Source organism: Oncorhynchus nerka, linkage group LG18 (assembly GCF_034236695.1).
Source record: "Oncorhynchus nerka isolate Pitt River linkage group LG18, Oner_Uvic_2.0, whole genome shotgun sequence".
Classification (NCBI taxonomy): Eukaryota; Metazoa; Chordata; class Actinopteri; order Salmoniformes; family Salmonidae; genus Oncorhynchus; species Oncorhynchus nerka.
Window position 1 is genome coordinate 59,164,975 of NC_088413.1, and position 20,018 is coordinate 59,184,992.

The window sequence follows — 20,018 nt, forward strand, 5'->3', positions numbered from 1 at the left end:
GCACTTGGCACTCCCCATCCCACAGCACTTGGCACTCCCCATCCCACAGCACAGGGCACTCCCCCATCCCACAGCACTTGGCACTCCCCCCATCCCACAGCACAGGGCACTCCCCCATCCCACAGCACAGGGCACTCCCCATCCCACAGCACTTGGCACTCCCCATCCCACAGCACTTGGCACTCCCCCATCCCACAGCACAGGGCACTCCCCCATCCCACAGCACAGGGCACTCCCCCATCCCACAGCACTTGGCACTCCCCCATCCCACAGCATAGGGCACTCCCCCATCCCACAGCACAGGGCACTCCCCATCCCACAGCACTCCCCCATGGCAGCTAGGGCACCCCCATCCCACAGCACAGGGCACTCCCCATCCCACAGCACTTGGCACTCCCCATCCCACCACACAGCACAGGGCACCCCCATCTCACAGCACTTGGCACTCCCCATCCCACAGCACTTGGCACTCCCCATCCCACAGCACAGGGCACTCCCCCATCCCACAGCACTTGGCACTCCCCATCCCACAGCACTTGGCACTCCCCATCCCACAGCACAGGGCACTCCCCATCCCACAGCACTTGGCACTCCCCCATCCCACAGCACAGGGCACTCCCCATCCCACAGCACTTGGCACTCCCCATCCCACAGCACTTGGCACTCCCCATCCCACAGCACAGGGCACTCCCCCATCCCACAGCACTTGGCACTCCCCATCCCACAGCACTTGGCACTCCCCCATCCCACAGCACAGGGCACTCCCCCATCCCACAGCACTTGGCACTCCCCCCATCCCACAGTATAGGGCACTCCCCAATCCCACAGCACAGGGCACTCTCCCACCCCATAGCACAGGGCATTCCCATTCATCCCAAAACACAGGGCACTCCCCATACCACAGCACAGGGCACTCCCCCATATCAAATCAAATCAAATGTATTTATATAGCCCTTCGTACATCAGGTGATATCTCAAAGTGCTGTACAGAAACCCAGCCTAAAACCCCAAACAGCAAGCAATACAGGTGTAGAAGCACACGCTCCCCATACCACAGCACTTGGCACTCCCCCATACCACAGCACAGGGCACTCCCCCCATCCCACAGCACAGGGCACTCCCCCATCCCACAGCACATGGCACTCCCCAAATACCACAGCACTTGGCACTCCCCCATCCCACAGCACAGGGCACTCCCCAATCCACAGCACAGGGCACTCCCCATCCCACAGCACAGGGTACTCCCCCATCCCACAGCACAGGGCACTCCCCCATCCCACAGCACAGGGTACTCCCCCATCCCACAGCACAGGGCACTCCCCCATCCCACAGGACTTGACACTCCCCCATCCCACAGCACAGGGCACTCCCCCATCCCACAGCACAGGGCACACGCCCCATCCCACAGCACAGGGCACATGCCCCATCCCACAGCACAGGGCACACGCCCCACCCCACAGCACAGTGCACTCCCCATCTCACAACACAGGGCACTCCCCCATCCCACAGCACTCCCCCATCCCACAGCACAGGGCACTCCCCCATCCCACAGCACAGGTCACTCCCCCCATACCACAACACAGGGCACTCCCCCATACCACAGCACAGGGCACTCCCCATACCACAGCACAGGGCACTCCCCCATACCACAACACAGGGCACTCCCCCATACCACAACACAGGGCACTCCCCCATACCACAACACAGAGCACTCCCCCCATACCACAGCACAGGGCACTCCCCCATACCACAGCACAGGGCACTCCCCCATACCACAGCACAGGGCACTCCCCCATACCACAGCACAGGGCACTCCCCCATACCACAACACAGGGCACTCCCCCCATACCACAGCACAGGGCACTCCCCATACCACAGCACAGGGCACTCCCCCATACCACAGCACAGGGCACTCCCCCATACCACAGCACAGGGCACTCCCCCCATACCACAACACAGAGCACTCCCCCATACCACAACACAGAGCACTCCCCCATACCACAGCACAGGGCACTCCCCCATACCACAGCACTTGGCACTCCCCCATCCCACAGCACAGGGCACTCCCCAATCCACAGCACAGGGCACTCCCCATCCCACAGCACAGGGCACTCCCCCATACCACAACACAGGGCACTCCCCATACCACAGCACAGGGCACTCCCCCCATACCACAGCACAGGGCACTCCCCCATACCACAGCACAGGGCACTCCCCCATCCCACAGCACAGGGCACTCCCCCATCCCACAGCACATGGCACTCCCCAAATACCACAGCACTTGGCACTCCCCCATCCCACAGCACAGGGCACTCCCCAATCCACAGCACAGGGCACTCCCCATCCCACAGCACAGGGTACTCCCCATCCCACAGCACAGGGCACTCCCCCATCCCACAGCACAGGGTACTCCCCATCCCACAGCACAGGGCACTCCCCCATCCCACAGGACTTGACACTCCCCATCCCACAGCACAGGGCACTCCCCCATCCCACAGCACAGGGCACACGCCCCATCCCACAGCACAGGGCACATGCCCCATCCCACAGCACAGGGCACACGCCCACCCCACAGCACAGTGCACTCCCCATCTCACAACACAGGGCACTCCCCCCATCCCACAGCACTCCCCATCCCACAGCACAGGGCACTCCCCATCCCACAGCACAGGTCACTCCCCCATACCACAACACAGGGCACTCCCCATACCACAGCACAGGGCACTCCCCCATACCACAGCACAGGGCACTCCCCCATACCACAACACAGGGCACTCCCCCATACCACAACACAGGGCACTCCCCCATACCACAACACAGAGCACTCCCCCATACCACAGCACAGGGCACTCCCCCCATACCACAGCACAGGGCACTCCCCCATACCACAGCACAGGGCACTCCCCCATACCACAGCACAGGGCACTCCCCCATACCACAACACAGGGCACTCCCCCATACCACAGCACAGGGCACTCCCCCATACCACAGCACAGGGCACTCCCCCCATACCACAGCACAGGGCACTCCCCATACCACAGCACAGGGCACTCCCCCATACCACAACACAGAGCACTCCCCCATACCACAACACAGAGCACTCCCCCATACCACAGCACAGGGCACTCCCCCCATACCACAGCACTTGGCACTCCACCCTTATTTACTAGTTTAGTAAAGTAATTTCTCTATTGATTTATGCTTGACTGATTCTATGTGAGTATGAGAGAGTCTCAGACTACGTTTGACTGATAAATGGAAGGTCTCTCATATATGGAAAATGTATACTTGCTGGAAAGTTATGGCAGCAGGGTCTTTCTTGGCCTAATTGGCTGCCAGCGTGATCTGCCCTTTGAATTGGTTCCAGTGGCATTTATCAACAAGGGCAAAGACATCATGCAGAGCTTTGTTTATAAAGGGGACACTTCTAAATCAAATTTCCAGAGACATGAGGACAGTCTGCCTTCCACACCATGTGCAGCAGAGACAAGGTGTTGACTTAAGAACCGATTCACAATGAATGTGTTTGTTTATTTCCTGCCTGGCTAGAATGGAAATGTTGATCTGAACAGAGATGTTTTTTAAGGGCCCATCTGGGTTGCCATGGACAAAATAACTCTGATGTGATAAATCTGAGACAACTATGAAACAGTCCTCTTCATGTTGGTCTGGTCTATGTCCGAGGTTCTGCTGCCCTTGATCCAAGTCCCCTGGCCCAAATCACACTTCACTTCAGCAGCTGAACCAAAACCAGATGAATGAGGAGGGCATGGAGCTGGGCAATTAAATCTCAAGCACCTTAACATTGTGATTTATGCTAATGAGAGGCAGCTGGCCTGATCACATTTCAAATTTCAGTCGTTATGTTTGGTAAACGAGCTTTTCGGAGAGTTGGGCCGACAGAGCTGGATGGGACCGGCGGGAGACCCTGTTAACCTTCAGCCCGTTGCATTCCAGCTTGCAGATGAGTTCAATCTCTGCAGGGAAGGGCCGGCAGGCGGCCCTCATGGGGCTCTCCATGCAGACCACTCAGGAGGGAGAGTGAGAGAAGATTCTATGAGGAAAGCCTGGCTTGTTGAAACACAGGCTCCATGTGTTGAAACATTGGCTTCCTCTGATTTCAGAGTAGGGGCCCCGTCCACTATAGACACAGTTTATTACACGGGCCAGAAGACACACAAACAGGGTCGCTGATTCCCTGCCGTGTAACCCAGAACATCAGAAACAAGACAAAGACTGTGAGCGCTACCCACACAACACATAGCCCCCCTCAAGTCAGGCAGAAACCTTACTGATCGGCCTCAACCAACACTGGACCCTGGATGGTCAGTAGGGTCATTGAGCCATACGTACGTATACCTAACAAACACAGACTCATAACACATGGAAAAATAAAGTTTGGCGGGATGATTTGAGTCCTTTTGTGCTGCAGAAAGGCCCTGACTTCAGGCCTTACCTCATTTGCTGCAGCTGGCCCCTGGATCCCTATAACTGCCAGGAGTTATCCATATCACACACTTTGCTGTGGGAGCAGCATGTAGATTATGTACTGGCAGTGCCTTTGCCAAGAAGATGTTAAGATCAAGCACGTGTCCAGTGATGAAGGTTTGGGAGGTTGAAAGGGGTGATTTTCATTAAGAGGTTGTGGATTTGAGGGAGCTCCACTCTGAAGTTCTTCATCTGATCACGTCATCTCTGTGTGGCTAGTGCATGAAGTCTTTGTTAACCTTAAACAACTCATACCCGCAAATGAATGAAACAATCATTCAGCTGTGAAATAATGCAGTGTGGATGTAATGCCAGTACTGGATGACATACTTGAAACTCATTGCCAAGGGTGCTGAGTTCTGTGTAACTTTGAAGTGTTACTAGACTCCCACTCTCATTTTAACATTGAGAAATGTTTCCACTTCTTCTCCAGCAATCCAGGAACTGAAGAATGACACACGCACACACACTCACAAAGTCTATATCGGTGTAGTGTAGTGCTCTCTCAAGCCAGTACTCGCAATTCCACACAAAACATTTCAAAAGCCAAGTATGAGTATCATGAAAGGAGAAGTGGCTGTCTTAAAGGCAGGTTACCGTTTTTCATCTTATATCTTGTTCTGGAGGCAGCTCTGCAGAGTGGTCACAAGTTGGCATAGCCACAAAGTCATACAATTTTGAATTTGCTGCTGGCCCATCTCGTGGAAATTGCGCTGTTCTGCCTCCAGGACAAGACTCATCCCAATAAATGTCAACCTTCGCCCATGTGACCTAGTTCCATTGCCCCCAATCTGACAGCACCTCATTCGTGCAGTACAAGCTGGGGGGGGCATCTCAGTCTTAGCACATTACAGTTATCTTCCACCGCTTCCCTTTGGTCAGGGAATGCCTCTTTTATGTAAAGTTTTTACGATGGAGGTCTAAAATGATATCTGCTCCAAGGAGAAGCTGTAACAATAAAAAAGATCATTAATAGAATGGATATTCTATTTAAGCTGTTCCAAAATGTTATTCCATTCCAAAACGAGTCCCATTTCTCTTCAACTTATAAGATTTGTATTCCCTCCCCTTTTCCCCGGGTCTTGACTGCTGCACAGCCTGTATTATGTCTGCAGTTGGGCAGCTAAAAGGGAGCAGAGGATCTTGGTACAAATGGCAGAAGGTAGCTAAGAGATTGACATTCTACACGGTCTCCTCCATCAAGGGTAGTCACTGAGGCTGGTTCAAATTGAACACTTAAAATTCCGGAGCCGTGACTTAGAATGTACTGTTGATACTTGATTACAATGAGGACCCTACATTCTGAGTGTAATAATACTGTTTGGGTTTCTAATGGGAACACTTGAACTCTGACCCCAAGGCAGCACTCTAATGGTGAAGGCTCATTCAGTCATTGTGCCTCTGACCAAACGAACACAAATGTGTCACTACTGGGACAGTTCCACTGACAGGAAAATCCTCCGGTGTTTGCTCCCGGATAGAATTGATTAGAAGGTGTCAGATCCATAGAATATGATGACTCAATGGCCCCACAATGCTGACCGCCTCAATGGCCTCTCATTTCACAGCACAGAGTGATCATTCAAGGGAGGGATCAGTGAGGCCCAAAGCAAAGGCACAAAGACCAGCCTGGCCTCAGAGCCATACAAAGCACACTTTACATATTTCTGAGCACCTCTAAGACGTATGACACCCACTAATGGTCTAGTTACTTTAGACAGAAACAAAAGTAGGGAGTTGGTCGGGGAGGATGGATGGGTGTAATCCGCGACAAGCTAGCAATCTGAAGGTTGCGTGTTCGAGTCACGTTAGGGACAGCTGTAGCATTTTAGCTAACCCTTCCCCTAAACCCTTATTCTAAACTTTACCAAATTCACCTAACCACCATTTATTTCCCTCCCATACTTTTTCTTTGTTGTTACAACACAACAAGGTGCTTAATGGTTTTCTGAGGTCCTTAATGATCTTCTTGACCTTGATTTGACACCGGGTGCTGTAGATGTTCTGGAGGGCAGGCAGAGTGCTGCCGGTGATGCGTTTGGCTGCATGCACCACCCTCTGGAGAGCCATGCGGTTGAGGGTGGAGCAATTGCCTTACCAGGCGGTGCAGCAGCCCGACAGAATGCTCTCAATGGTTCACCTGTAGAGGCTCATGAGGGTCTTAGGGGCCATGCCAAAATGTATGAAACGTAACTTACGCCATCCAATTTGTAAGCTATTGTACAACCAGGTAAGATATTTTACGACCGCCATTCCATTCATAGTGTATCCTAACGTAACATGTCACACTGAATGGAGTGTTACATATTTACATACATTATAATACGAAATGCCCTGAGACCATGTTGCCGAGACCGACATACTCTCACACACATGCACACATTACATTTACATTTAAGTCATTTAGCAGACGCTCTTATCCAGAGCGACTTACAAATTGGTGCGTTCACCTTAAGACATCCAGTGGAACAGCCACTTTACAATAGTGCATCTAAATCTTTTAAGGGGGGTGAGAAGGATTACTTTATCCTATCCTTGGTATTCCTGAAAGAGGTGGGGTTTCAGGTGTCTCCGGAAGGTGGTGATTGACTCCGCTGTCCTGGCGTCGTGAGGGAGTTTGTTCCACCATTGGGGGGCCAGAGCAGCGAACAGTTTTGACTGGGCTGCGCGGGAACTGTACTTCCTCAGTGGTAGGGAGGCGAGCAGGCCAGAGGTGGATGAACGCAGTGCCCTTGTTTGGGTGTAGGGCCTGATCAGAGCCTGGAGGTACTGAGGTGCCGTTCCCCTCACAGCTCCGTAGGCAAGCACCATGGTCTTGTAGCGGATGCGAGCTTCAACTGGAAGCCAGTGGAGAGAGCGGAGGAGCGGGGTGACGTGAGAGAACTTGGGAAGGTTGAACACCAGACGGGCTGTGGCGTTCTGGATGAGTTGTAGGGTTTAATGGCACAGGCAGGGAGCCCAGCCAACAGCGAGTTGCAGTAATCCAGACGGGAGATGACAAGTGCCTGGATTAGGACCTGCGCCGCTTCCTGTGTGAGGCAGGGTCGTACTCTGCGGATGTTGTAGAGCATGAACCTACAAGAACGGGCCACCGCCTTGATGTTAGTTGAGAACGACAGGGTGTTGTCCAGGATCACGCCAAGGTTCTTAGCGCTCTGGGAGGAGGACACAATGGAGTTGTCAACCGTGATGGCGAGATCATGGAACGGGCAGTCCTTCCCCGGGAGGAAGAGCAGCTCCGTCTTGCCGAGGTTCAGCTTGAGGTGGTGATCCGTCATCCACACTGATATGTCTGCCAGACATGCAGAGATGCGATTCGCCACCTGGTCATCAGAAGGGGAAAGGAGAAGATTAATTGTGTGTCGTCTGCATAGCAATGATAGGAGAGACCATGTGAGGTTATGACAGAGCCAAGTGACTTGGTGTATAGCGAGAATAGGAGAGGGCCTAGAACAGAGCCCTGGGGGACACCAGTGGTGAGAGCGCGTGGTGAGGAGACAGATTCTCGCCACGCCACCTGGTAGGAGCGACCTGTCAGGTAGGACGCAACCAAGCGTGGGCCGCGCCGGAGATGCCCAACTCGGAGAGGGTGGAGAGGAGGATCTGATGGTTCACAGTATCGAAGGCAGCCGATAGGTCTAGAAGGATGAGAGCAGAGGAGAGAGAGTTAGCTTTAGCAGTGCGGAGCGCCTCCGTGATACAGAGAAGAGCAGTCTCAGTTGAATGACTAGTCTTGAAACCTGACTGATTTGGATCAAGAAGGTCATTCTGAGAGAGATAGCGGGAGAGCTGGCCAAGGACGGCACGTTCAAGAGTTTTGGAGAGAAAAGAAAGAAGGGATACTGGTCTGTAGTTGTTGACATCGGAGGGATCGAGTGTAGGTTTTTTCAGAAGGGGTGCAACTCTCGCTCTCTTGAAGACGGAAGGGACGTAGCCAGCGGTCAGGGATGAGTTGATGAGCGAGGTGAGGTAAGGGAGAAGGTCTCCGGAAATGGTCTGGAGAAGAGAGGAGGGGATAGGGTCAAGCGGGCAGGTTGTTGGGCGGCCGGCCGTCACAAGACGCGAGATTTCATCTGGAGAGAGAGGGAGAAAGAGGTCAGAGCACAGGGTAGGGCAGTGTGAGCAGAACCAGCGGTGTCGTTTGACTTAGCAAACGAGGATCGGATGTCGTCGACCTTCTTTTCAAAATGGTTAACGAAGTCATCTGCAGAGAGGGAGGAGGGGGAGGGGGAGGAGGATTCAGGAGGGAGGAGAAGGTGGCAAAGAGCTTCCTAGGGTTAGAGGCAGATGCTTGGAATTTAGAGTGGTAGAAAGTGGCTTTAGCAGCAGAGACAGAAGAGGAAAATGTAGAGAGGAGGGAGTGAAAGGATGCCAGGTCCGCAGGGAGGCGAGTTTTCCTCCATTTCCGCTCGGCTGCCCGGAGCCCTGTTCTGTGAGCTCGCAATGAGTCGTCGAGCCACGGAGCGGAAGGGGAGGACCGAGCCGGCCTGGAGGATAGGGGACATAGAGAGTCAAAGGATGCAGAAAGGGAGGAGAGGAGGGTTGAGGAGGCAGAATCAGGAGATAGGTTGGAGAAGGTTTGAGCAGAGGGAAGAGATGATAGGATGGAAGAGGAGAGAGTAGCGGGGGAGAGAGAGCGAAGGTTGGGACGGCGCGATACCATCCGAGTAGGGGCAGTGTGGGAAGTGTTGGATGAGAGCGAGAGGGAAAAGGATACAAGGTAGTGGTCGGAGACTTGGAGGGGAGTTGCAGTGAGGTTAGTGGAAGAACAGCATCTAGTAAAGATGAGGTCGAGCGTATTGCCTGCCTTGTGAGTAGGGGGGAAGGTGAGAGGGTGAGGTCAAAAGAGGAGAGGAGTGGAAAGAAGGAGGCAGAGAGGAATGAGTCAAAGGTAGACGTGGGGAGGTTAAAGTCGCCCAGAACTGTGAGAGGTGAGCCGTCCTCAGGAAAGGAGCTTATCAAGGCATCAAGCTCATTGATGAACTCTCCGAGGGAACCTGGAGGGCGATAAATGATAAGGATGTTAAGCTTGAAAGGGCTGGTAACTGTGACAGCATGGAATTCAAAGGAGGCGATAGACAGATGGGTAAGGGGAGAAGAGAGAATGACCACTTGGGAGAGATGAGGATCCCGGTGCCACCACCCCGCTGACCAGAAGCTCTCGGGGTGTGCGAGAACACGTGGGCGGACGAAGAGAGAGCAGTAGGAGTAGCAGTGTGTTATCTGTGGTGATCCATGTTTCCGTCAGTGCCAAGAAGTCGAGGGACTGGAGGAGGCATAGGCTGAGATGAACTCTGCCTTGTTGGCCGCAGATCGGCAGTTCCAGAGGCTACCGGAGACCTGGAACTCCACGTGGGTCGTGCGCGCTGGGACCACCAGATTAGGTGGCCCTTTGACCCGGCCACGCGGTGTGGAGCGTTTGTATGGTCTGTGCAGAGAGGAGAGAACAGGGATAGACAGACACATAGTTGACAGGCTACAGAAGAGGCTACGCTAATGCAAAGGAGATTGGAATGACAAGTGGACTACACGTCTCGAATGTTCAGAAAGTTAAGCTTACGTAGCAAGAATCTTATTGACTAAAATGATTAAAATGATACAGTACTGCTGAAGTAGGCTAGCTGGCAGTGGCTGCGTTGTTGACTTTGTAGGCTAGCTGGCAGTGGCTGCGTTGTTGGCACTACACTAATCAAGTCGTTCCGTTGAGTGTGATAGTTTCAACAGTGCTGCTATTCGGGGCTAGCTGGCTAGCTAGCAGTGTTGATTACGTTACGTTGCGTTAAAAGAACGACAATAGCTGGCTAGCTAACCTAGAAAATCGCTCTAGACTACACAATTATCTTTGATACAAAGACGGCTATGTAGCTAGCTATGTAGCTAGCTACGATCAAACAAATCAAACCGTTGTACTGTAATGAAATGAAATGAAAATGTGATACTACCTGTGGAGCGAATGCGACCGGGTTGTTGAGTGAGGAAGTTCTATTCGGTAGACGTTGGCTAGCTGTTGGCTAGCTAGCAGTGTCTCTTACGTTAAGGACGACAAATAGCTGGCTAGCTAACCTCGGTAAATTAAGATAATCACTCTAAGACTACACACTCTAAACTACACAATTATCTTGGATACGAAGACAGCAAAGACAACTATGTAGCTAGCTAACACTACACTAATCAAGTCGTTCAGTTGAGTGTAATAGTTTTTTACAGTGCTGGTATTCGGAAGACGGTGGACGTTTGCTAGCTGGCTAGCTGGCTAGCTGCTGGGCAGATAGCAGTGTAGACTACGTTAGGACGACGAAATACGATAATTACGCAATTATCTTTGATACAAAGACGGCTATGTAGCTAGCTAAGAAGAAATTGCTAAGATTAGACAAATCAAACCGTTGTACTATAATGAAATGTAATGAAAAGTTATACTACCTGCAGACCGAAGCGCTCGGATGCGACCGCTCGCTCCAACCCGGAAGTCAGCTGACACACGCATGCACACAAAGTAAACATGCATAGGTTATGTAATACATGTATATCAATTTGTATTTGTATAAAAAATATAAACAGTTATTTATGTGTATTTGGATTTATAACATGACTCTTGGTTGCAGCCATATACTACTAAATAGTGCACTGTTTGTATTGTAATTTATGTTCTGAGTAACTGTCTACTGCCAGCTATAATTTTGTTCTCTGTTTGAAAATTGATAGGAGTGGCTTGGTTGTCATGCTGGAGTTTTTTGAGGACTCTGTGGAAAAGCTTCAGAGAGATCGAGAGACTCCCTTCTAGAACAACACACTCCTACAGAGCAGCAAGACAGTAGCAGAGAAACCCCTCACTAACTGACCCTCTGAACTCATATCAAAGCTCAACAGACAGAACACTCAATCCACCAAACTCATTGAGCGCATGTACAGTAGGCTATGTTATAGACCTAGGTGATAGTAGTGGTCGATGATAGTGGTCGATTAGCCGGGGAGTGTTTACTGCATAGACAATATAACGTGTTCTATATCTATGATGTTAGGAGCAACCTTAGGAGCCTCCCAGACAATAGAGGCCAGAGCCAGGCTAACCACCCTGATGCACAGGGCAACACACCAGAGGATCGGAATGAGCACCGTCGAATCAACCCCAGAGTCAGGAGACAACTGCATCTTCCGCTCTAATTAGATTGGGCAAGAGGAGAAGCGCTAATCAGCTCCAGTATATATCCACTACACATCCCATGTCAGCCCTGCTCACGCTGGACAGTACACAACCCTGGTCAGCCCTGCTCTCCTCTCCTAACACACTGGACAGTACACAGCCCATGTCAGCCCTGCTCTCCTCTCCTAACACACTGGACAGTACACAGCTCTGGTCAGCCCTGCTCTCCTCTCCTAACACACTGGACAGTACACAGCCCATGTCAGCCGTGCTCTCCTCTCCTAACACACTGGACAGTACACAGCTCTGGTCAGCCCTGCTCTCCTCTCATAACACACTGGACAGTACACAACCCTGGTCAGCCCTGCTCTCCTCTCCTAACACACTGGACAGTACACAGCCCATGTCAGCCCTGCACACGCTCTACAGTACACAGCTCTGGTCAGCCCTGCTCTCCTCTCCTAACACACTGGACAGTACACAGCTCTGGTCAGCCCTGCTCTCCTCTCATAACACACTGGACAGTACACAACCCTGGTCAGCCCTGCTCTCCTCTCCTAACACACTGGACAGTACACAGCCCATGTCAGCCCTGCACACGCTCTACAGTACACAGCTCTGGTCAGCCCTGCTCTCCTCTCCTAACACACTGGACAGTACACAGCTCTGGTCAGCCCTGCTCTCCTCTCCTAACACACTGGACAGTACACAGCTCTGGTCAGCCCTGCTCTCCTCTCCTAACACACTGGATAGTACACAGCTCTGGTCAGCCCTGTTCTCCTCTCCTAACACACTGGACAGTACACAGCTCTGGTCATCCCTGCTCTCCTCTCCTAACACACTGGACAGTACACAGCCCTGGTCAGCCCTGCGCTCCTCTCCTAACACACTGGACAGTACACAGCCCTGGTCAGCCCTGCTCTCCTCTCCTAACACACTGGACAGTACACAGCGCTGGTCAGCCCTGCTCTCGTCTCCTAACACACTGGACAGTACACAGCGCTGGTCAGCCCTGCTCTCCTCTCCTAACACACTGGACAGTACACAGCCCATGTCAGCCCTGCTCTCCTCTCCTAACACACTGGACAGTACACAGACCTGCTCTCGTCTCATAACACACTGGACAGTACACAGCTCTGGTCAGCCCTGCTCTCCTCTCCTAACACACTGGACAGTACACAGCTCTGGTCAGCCCTGCTCTCCTCTCCTAACACACTGGACAGTACACAGCCCATGTCAGCCCTGCTCTCCTCTCCTAACACACTGGACAGTACACAGCTCTGGTCAGCCCTGCTCTCCTCTCCTAACACACTGGACAGTACACAGACCTGCTCTCCTCTCCTAACACACTGGACAGTACACAGACCTGCTCTCGTCTCCTAACACACTGGACAGTACACAGCCCTGGTCAGCCCTGCTCTCCTCTCCTAACACACAGGACAGTACACAGCTCTGGTCATCCCTGCTCTCCTCTCCTAATACACTGGACAGTACACAGCTCTGGTCAGTCCTGCTCTCCTCTCCTAACACACTGGACAGTACACAGCCCATGTCAGCCCTGCTCTCCTCTCCTAACACACTGGACAATACACAGCCCTGGTCAGCCCTGCTCTCCTCTCCTAACACACTGGACAGTACACAGCTCTGGTCAGCCCTGCTCTCCTCTCCTAACACACTGGACAGTACACAGCCCTGGTCAGCCCTGCTCTCCTCTCCTAACACACTGGACAGTACAAAGCCCTGGTCAGTCCTGCTCTCCTCTCCTAACACACTGGACAATACACAGCTCTGATCAGCCCTTCTCTCCTCTCCTAACACACTGGACAGTACACAGCCCTGGTCAGCCCTGCTCTCCTCTCCTAACACACTGGACAGTACACAGCTCTGGTCAGCCCTGCTCTCCTCTCCTAACACACTGGACAGTACACAGCCCTGGTCAGCCCTGCTCTCCTCTCCTAACACACTGGACAGTACACCGCTCTGGTCAGCCCTGCTCTCCTCTCCTAACACACTAGAGTTTGGGTTGGAAATGATCATGACTCTGAAGGGGAGAAGCTGAGCAGAGCAGGAGTGAGCCTGGTGGGTCCAATGCTCCTCTGTCAGCTGTTACTCAGAGGAAAGACACACAGCGAAGTTATGATGATTGTCTTGCATGTAGCAACTTCTGTTCATTAATTCCCAAGAAACTAGGTCAAAGAAATACAAACATAACCTACTTCACTTACGTGGGATAGAAAAGAAATGGACAGACCATGCATGCTGACCCAACTAGCCATTTACTTTTGTGATTTTTGGAAGATGTGTGCAACAGTAATGGTGTTGGCATGGTGGAGACAGGAGATGAAAGACATACTGTATAAGTGTATCATTGTGGTTTGAATGGGATGATGCGGCCAACTCTCTGTTGGTTGTTTAAGATCTTATGGGAGAAAATAAATGTTGTTTCCAGACAGTCAAGGACAGGGAAACTGATGATGCAGCATGGATGAAAGGGGAAGATGAATGGGATTTGTTATATAACTTCTCTAGTTTTCCAAGAACTCAAATTGAGCTTGAACTATGTGTGCATTACCCATATCCCCCACATTGTGTGACACAAAAATCATATTGTTAGGTCAATGTTCAATAATGAGTGCTTGCTGTTCTACTACCACTCAATAGTTAGCCGTTTATTATTAAGTTCTATATTATACATGCATGACAAATTGACTTAATCTAGCATAGCCTACTCAATCTAAATTTGCCTTGATTAGAATGACCATTAAAAAAGACTCGCAGAATAAACAATTGTCTAATTCGCCGAAAATCTGAACGCTGTAGCATTCTGTGGTATCCAAATTGCGTGCTACACGTGCTTTTTATTCAATGGCAGAATAGAAGAGCATGTTTTATTAACACACAATGAAATATTATATCATACTGTAACTTGGTAGCAATTGTGTGGCCGCTGAGCGCTTGGACCGAGGGGGGCTGAGCGTAGGCATCAATAAGACCACGAAGGGGGAGTTTCTTCTTGTAAAATGCATGCAAAGCCTCCCAAAAATTCCCGGTGATTTCAGATCCAAGAAGGTGGTCATATCCATTGGAGCACCATTCAAAGTCGAGAACTTTCACTTCGAGTAGTACTGTGGCTCCAACCCTGGAATCTCATTGCTGCCCGCGCGCGAAAAAAACCCATGAACTATTACAGATGGATTAAAATGTATCTGACATAATTTTCATAATCGATTGTTTTTGTAAGTACAGGGAAGCTTTAGATTTCGATTTTATGAGCTTATGTTAAACCTGCGAATTGATATACGTATATTTAAGATATTGATATCCATTCTGCCCAATGCTTACCTGGACATTATGAGGAGCATTTTGCATGCTTGGGAAAGAATAGGACTACATTGCTGCTAAATCATTCTGTTCGCCTCAATTTAACCACTTGATATTGCGCGTGGCTATCGAAAAAACGGAATCTTGATAAGTCACCAAGGTACACGCAGCAGCAATTTATTTTTTGACAAAAATATGAACCGGTTGTGGATTGCAGTTTTAGTGGTTTTAACCATTGCAGTTGTACGAATGTGCGACTGTCGGAAGGACTCAACAGGTGGTGGACAGGAGATGTGGGATCAGCTCCGGGCGCGAGCTAGGGGGCAAGGTCACTCCGCAGGGGGAGCGAACGACGCTGACCCCGCCAGACCATCCAGAGAAAGCTCGCACAGGTCCTCTCACAATGTATCGCACTCCGGTCGCGGGGCTCCTGTGAGCTCATTATATCAACGAGATAACAGGCACGCGACGGTAATTAAACCAGTTCCAGCTCCCATTACAGAAGCTTCCCACCGGGCGGACGATTCCACCGTTGCACAAGATGCTGCGCGTAGAGCCGCAAGACAGCTCGGCACCCACCACTCATCACAGTACAGACCCCGAATAATTTACAGACAGAGCAACAAACCCAGCTCCACGCACACCAGGCGCCTTGCAGGGTAAGATTTGGCTTGTTATCGGTTGTAAAAAAATGCCTGCAGGAGTGCGTTTGGGTTTGTCTACAGATGTAGGATCTTAATTTGAGCCAGTATGCTACAGCAGGAAAATAATCCTTTAGGGGTTGACACATTTTTCGTAAGGGAAAATCAAGACTGACATTTCAAAGTGGAAATGACAAACTTCTCAAGCCTTTGTAAACCTCAAATGCACAAGTCAAATACACTACAAGTCTCCTGCAATGGTGTGATGACATTTAGATCCTACACATATACCAATAATTGAAATCCTGTTTTTTGTACTTAATACCTGCTGTCTCTTCCCGGGGTTGTAAAGTGAGTATAGGGTTCAGTGAGTGTATACCTAGGGTAGTTATGAACACCTGTATCAAGGCTACATCATTGTCATTGGTGTTCAGAGACAGTGATTGATGTTGGTGGCTTGTGGGGAATGTCATGAATAAGCACAAGTCCATTAGAGTGAAACTTTTGCTTAGTTGGTAGGCATACGCTTGCTGTTACTCTGCTACACAACAACGATTGTATTATACCATCGAGCAGGGTTCCCCAACTGGGAGCTGAATCTTGTTGGTGATCTGTAGTGATCTGTAGCCTATGCAGTTGTGTGCTTGCTAACTGCAAACTGGGTGCTTATATCACACATATAGGCTAGGAAACATTGGCTATATTGCCAGTGGTGTGTATTCATGGATGCCAAGGGAAGCCAGGCTTCCCCTTTGTCTCTGTATGTGTAGGCCATCTATCTGATGCTGTCTGGTCTAAAAGAGTATGACATTGTTGCGCCTCTAGCATTGAGTGCAAGGGAAGCCAGTGAGCATTTGGCCTCCCTTGATCATTTTTTTGTATAAAATAATAGCCAATCAATGTTGAGCTAAACTGAGTGAGCTCAACTCTGAATGGCCCTGGAGCACCAAAACAAAAGTGTCAAGGGAAGCCAGTTTGTATTTGGCTTCACTTCAATCACATCGCACCGAGAGCATACGTTTTAACAGAAACTCTTTGTGCATCTCGTTGTGTTTGTTGGCCTCCGGTGGCTAGCTAGCTAGCTAGAATTGGCCTTTTCCTAAATTAGCCATGGATGGAGATAGGGATTTGGACCCGGCCTTAGGCCTATATATCACGGTCGCAAGGCATATGAATAAACAGGTTATAGAGCAAGTAATGCAATTATCACGACACATAGGTTGTAATATGGCGTTTTTTTCTGGCTTGGCTTCCCCAGTGATTTTACCCACCTCTACTGTATATTGCTCTAGTCTAATCTAATTAATGAAACACTCTATGTACTGAAGAAAAATATAAATGCAACATGCAACGATTCAAAGAATTTACTGAGTTACAGTTCATATAAGGAAATTAGTCAATTGAAATAAATGAATTAGGTCCTAATCTATGGATTTCACATGACTGGGAATACAGATATGCATCTGTTGCTCACAGATACCTTTAAAAAAAGGTAGGGGCTTGGATCAGAAAACCATTCAGTGTCTGGTGTGACCACCATTTGCCTCATGCAGCGCAATCACATCTCCTTCACATAGAGTTGATCAGGCTGTTGATTGTGTCCTGTGGAATGTTGTCCCACTCCTCTTCAATGGCTGTGATAAGTTGCTTGATATTGGCGGAAAGTGGAACACACTGTCGTACACGTCAATCCAGAGCATCCCAAACATGCTCAATGTGTGACTTGTCTGGTGAGCACAGTATGCAGGCCATGGAAGAATTGGTACATTTTCAGTTTCCAGGAATTGTGCACAGATCCTTGCGACATGGGGTCGTGCATGATCATTCTGAAACATGAGGTGATGGCGGCGGATGAATGGCACGACAATAGGCCTCAGGATCCCGTCATGGTATCTGTGCATTCAAACTGCCATCGAAAAAATGCAATTGTGTTCATTGTAGCTAATGCCTGCCCATACCATAACCCCACCGCCACTCTGTTCATAACATTGGCATCAGCAAACTGCTCACCCACACAATGCCATACACATGGTCTGCGGTTGTGAGGCCGGTTGGACGTACTGCCAAATTCTCTAAAACAATGTTGGAGGTGGCTTATGGTAGATAAATTAACATTAAATTCTCTGGCAACAGCTCTGGTGGACATTCCTGCAGTCAGCATGCCAATTGCACACTCCCTCAAAACTTGAGACATCTGTGGTATTGTGTTGTGTGACAAAACTGCAGTGTATTTTTATCAACCCCAGCCCAAGGTGCACCTGTGTAATGATCATGCTGTTTAATCAGCTTCTTGATATGCCACATCTGTCAGGTGGATGAATTATCTTGGCAAAGGAAAAATGCCCACTAACAGGGATGTAATCAAATTTGTGCACAACATTTGAGAGAAATAAGCTTTTTGTGCATATTGAACATTTCTGGGATCTTTTATTTCAGCTCATGAAACATGGAACCAACACTTTACATGTTGTGTTTATATTTTTGTTCAGTGTAATTTCTCTTGTGTCTCTCTCTGTGTTTTCATAATTTTCAGTCGATTCGCAAGTCGCTGAATCTCACCTGAGATATCATCCGAGCTAGGGAAACAGCTCCCCTTTGTCTCAGTATGTGTAGCCCATGTATCTGATGCTGTCTGGACCAAAAGAGGGTAACATATTGTCGCCGTAGCATTTGATTGATTGATACCAGCAAGCATTTAGCCTCCCTTGGTTTTTTCTAAAAGTATTAGCCAATCAGCGTTAAGCTGAGCTCAACTGTGGGTTGCCCTGGTGCATCAAAACTTCCCCCAAGGGAGGCCAGTTTGGATTTGGCTTCACACCAATCAAATCACTTCCTAAGCAAAATGTCATTTTCAGAAAAACGTGTCTGTTTCTGTGCTGCTTATGTTTATGTCCTGCAGTAGCTAGCTTGTGTTGATGTCCTGCAGTAGCTAGCTTGTGTTTCTGTCCTGCAGTAGCTAGCTTGTGTTTATGTCCTGCAGTAGCTAGCTTGTGTTTCTGTCCTGCAGTAGCTAGCTTGTGTTTATGTCCTGCAGTAGCTAGCTTGTGTTTCTGTCCTGCAGTAGCTAGCTTGTGTTTATGTCCTGCAGTAGCTAGCTTGTGTTGATGTCCTGCAGTAGCTAGCTTGTGTTTATGTCCTGCAGTAGCTAGCTTGCTAAATCGGCCCTTTCTTAAGCCATGGATGGAGATGGGGATTTGGACTTTTGACTTAATTCTCTGTACAGGCCAATGATTATGACGGCGATTCTGTTCTAACCATAAATTAATATGTTGTGCCATTGGCCAAACAGAACCACCGTCGGTTTTGTCCATTAAAACCTATTTATTTTTGCTAAATGAACCCTCGTGCAGCCAACCCTGCTTGTTCCACAAGACAAAGGAAAGAGGTGTTTACATTATAATCAGAATGGACGTTAAAAGTTCACCTTGGGTTACAGACATTACCTGAATGTTAAATGGAATATTCTTGTTTGAGTATGTCTTTACAGGGCCGCTCACCGAGCCCTATAGGAATCAGGTTAAATACAGTACATGGCCAATTTCTGAGGGACACTTTATTAGCAATATGAGGATCCATTCTAATTGGGGGATGAAAGCACATACAGTGTATAGGCATGGTGAGGAATGCCTAGCAGACTCAATGTCTGACATTGAGTGCCCTGATTTCAACCCCCGTTCTGCTTTTGATATCTTGCTCAGGTAGGCTTTGTTGCTTGGTTCCAGAAAAGCAAACGCAACACATACATTGGTCTATGGTTCCCATAGCCTTTCACAGGGAGATTTAGAGACACTCAAGCACCAGTGTGTTCAGCACCAATGTCTTTATTACTGTAACTGAAAGCAGAGCATGAAGCACTTACGTCCACACAACACTATGGGCTTGATTCCATCATACTCGGTACTGTAACCAAAAACATCTTATTTATTGTGCTTTAAGAATGCACGTTTGAATTCATGTACTCAACAAGCCAATGTTACAAAATGTGAATACAAAATCAATTCCAATCCATGTGGCTGTCAACATGCTTTTTCACTGCACAAACAGCAGGGGCGCAACTTTCACTGGGGAAGGGGGCATGTCCCTCCCACATTCTGAAATTGCAATTTTGTCCCCCCCGGTTTTATCATTTGAATGTGATACAAAACGATGCACCGGTGTGCTTTAGGACCATGCGAACGCCTCCGAGTGATTGGGTAGGCTTTTTGGAGTGTTTATCACACTGGATAAAAAATAAATAATAATATTACGTCCCCCCCCACTTCTAAAACCAAAGTTGCTCCCCTGACAGAAAGAGTGTTATTATTTGTTTATCCAGAAACCTAGTTACTAGTTTGATTAAATAGGGCACTGTGAGTTTAAGGGGGTGTAACAGTTAAGGTGCCATAAATCTTCAGAGGCATTACCCCGTGGTAATTCACATTTTT

The 20,018-nt window shown here is 49.5% G+C and overlaps 1 protein-coding gene across 2 annotated transcripts in view; it reads left to right on the top strand.

Annotated features, from left to right (window-relative positions):
* Positions 1–14,707: 14,707 nt before the first annotated feature.
* LOC115146789 (latent-transforming growth factor beta-binding protein 2-like) overlaps positions 14,708–20,018 on the top strand; it is a 156,998-nt gene continuing 151,687 nt past the window's right edge. For both annotated transcript variants that reach the window (XM_065004237.1, XM_065004238.1), the window contains exon 1: positions 14,708–15,612. In XM_065004237.1, coding sequence (XP_064860309.1) covers positions 15,149–15,612 — 464 coding nt within the window. In that variant the 5' untranslated portion in view covers positions 14,708–15,148. The remainder of the gene's footprint in view (positions 15,613–20,018) is intronic.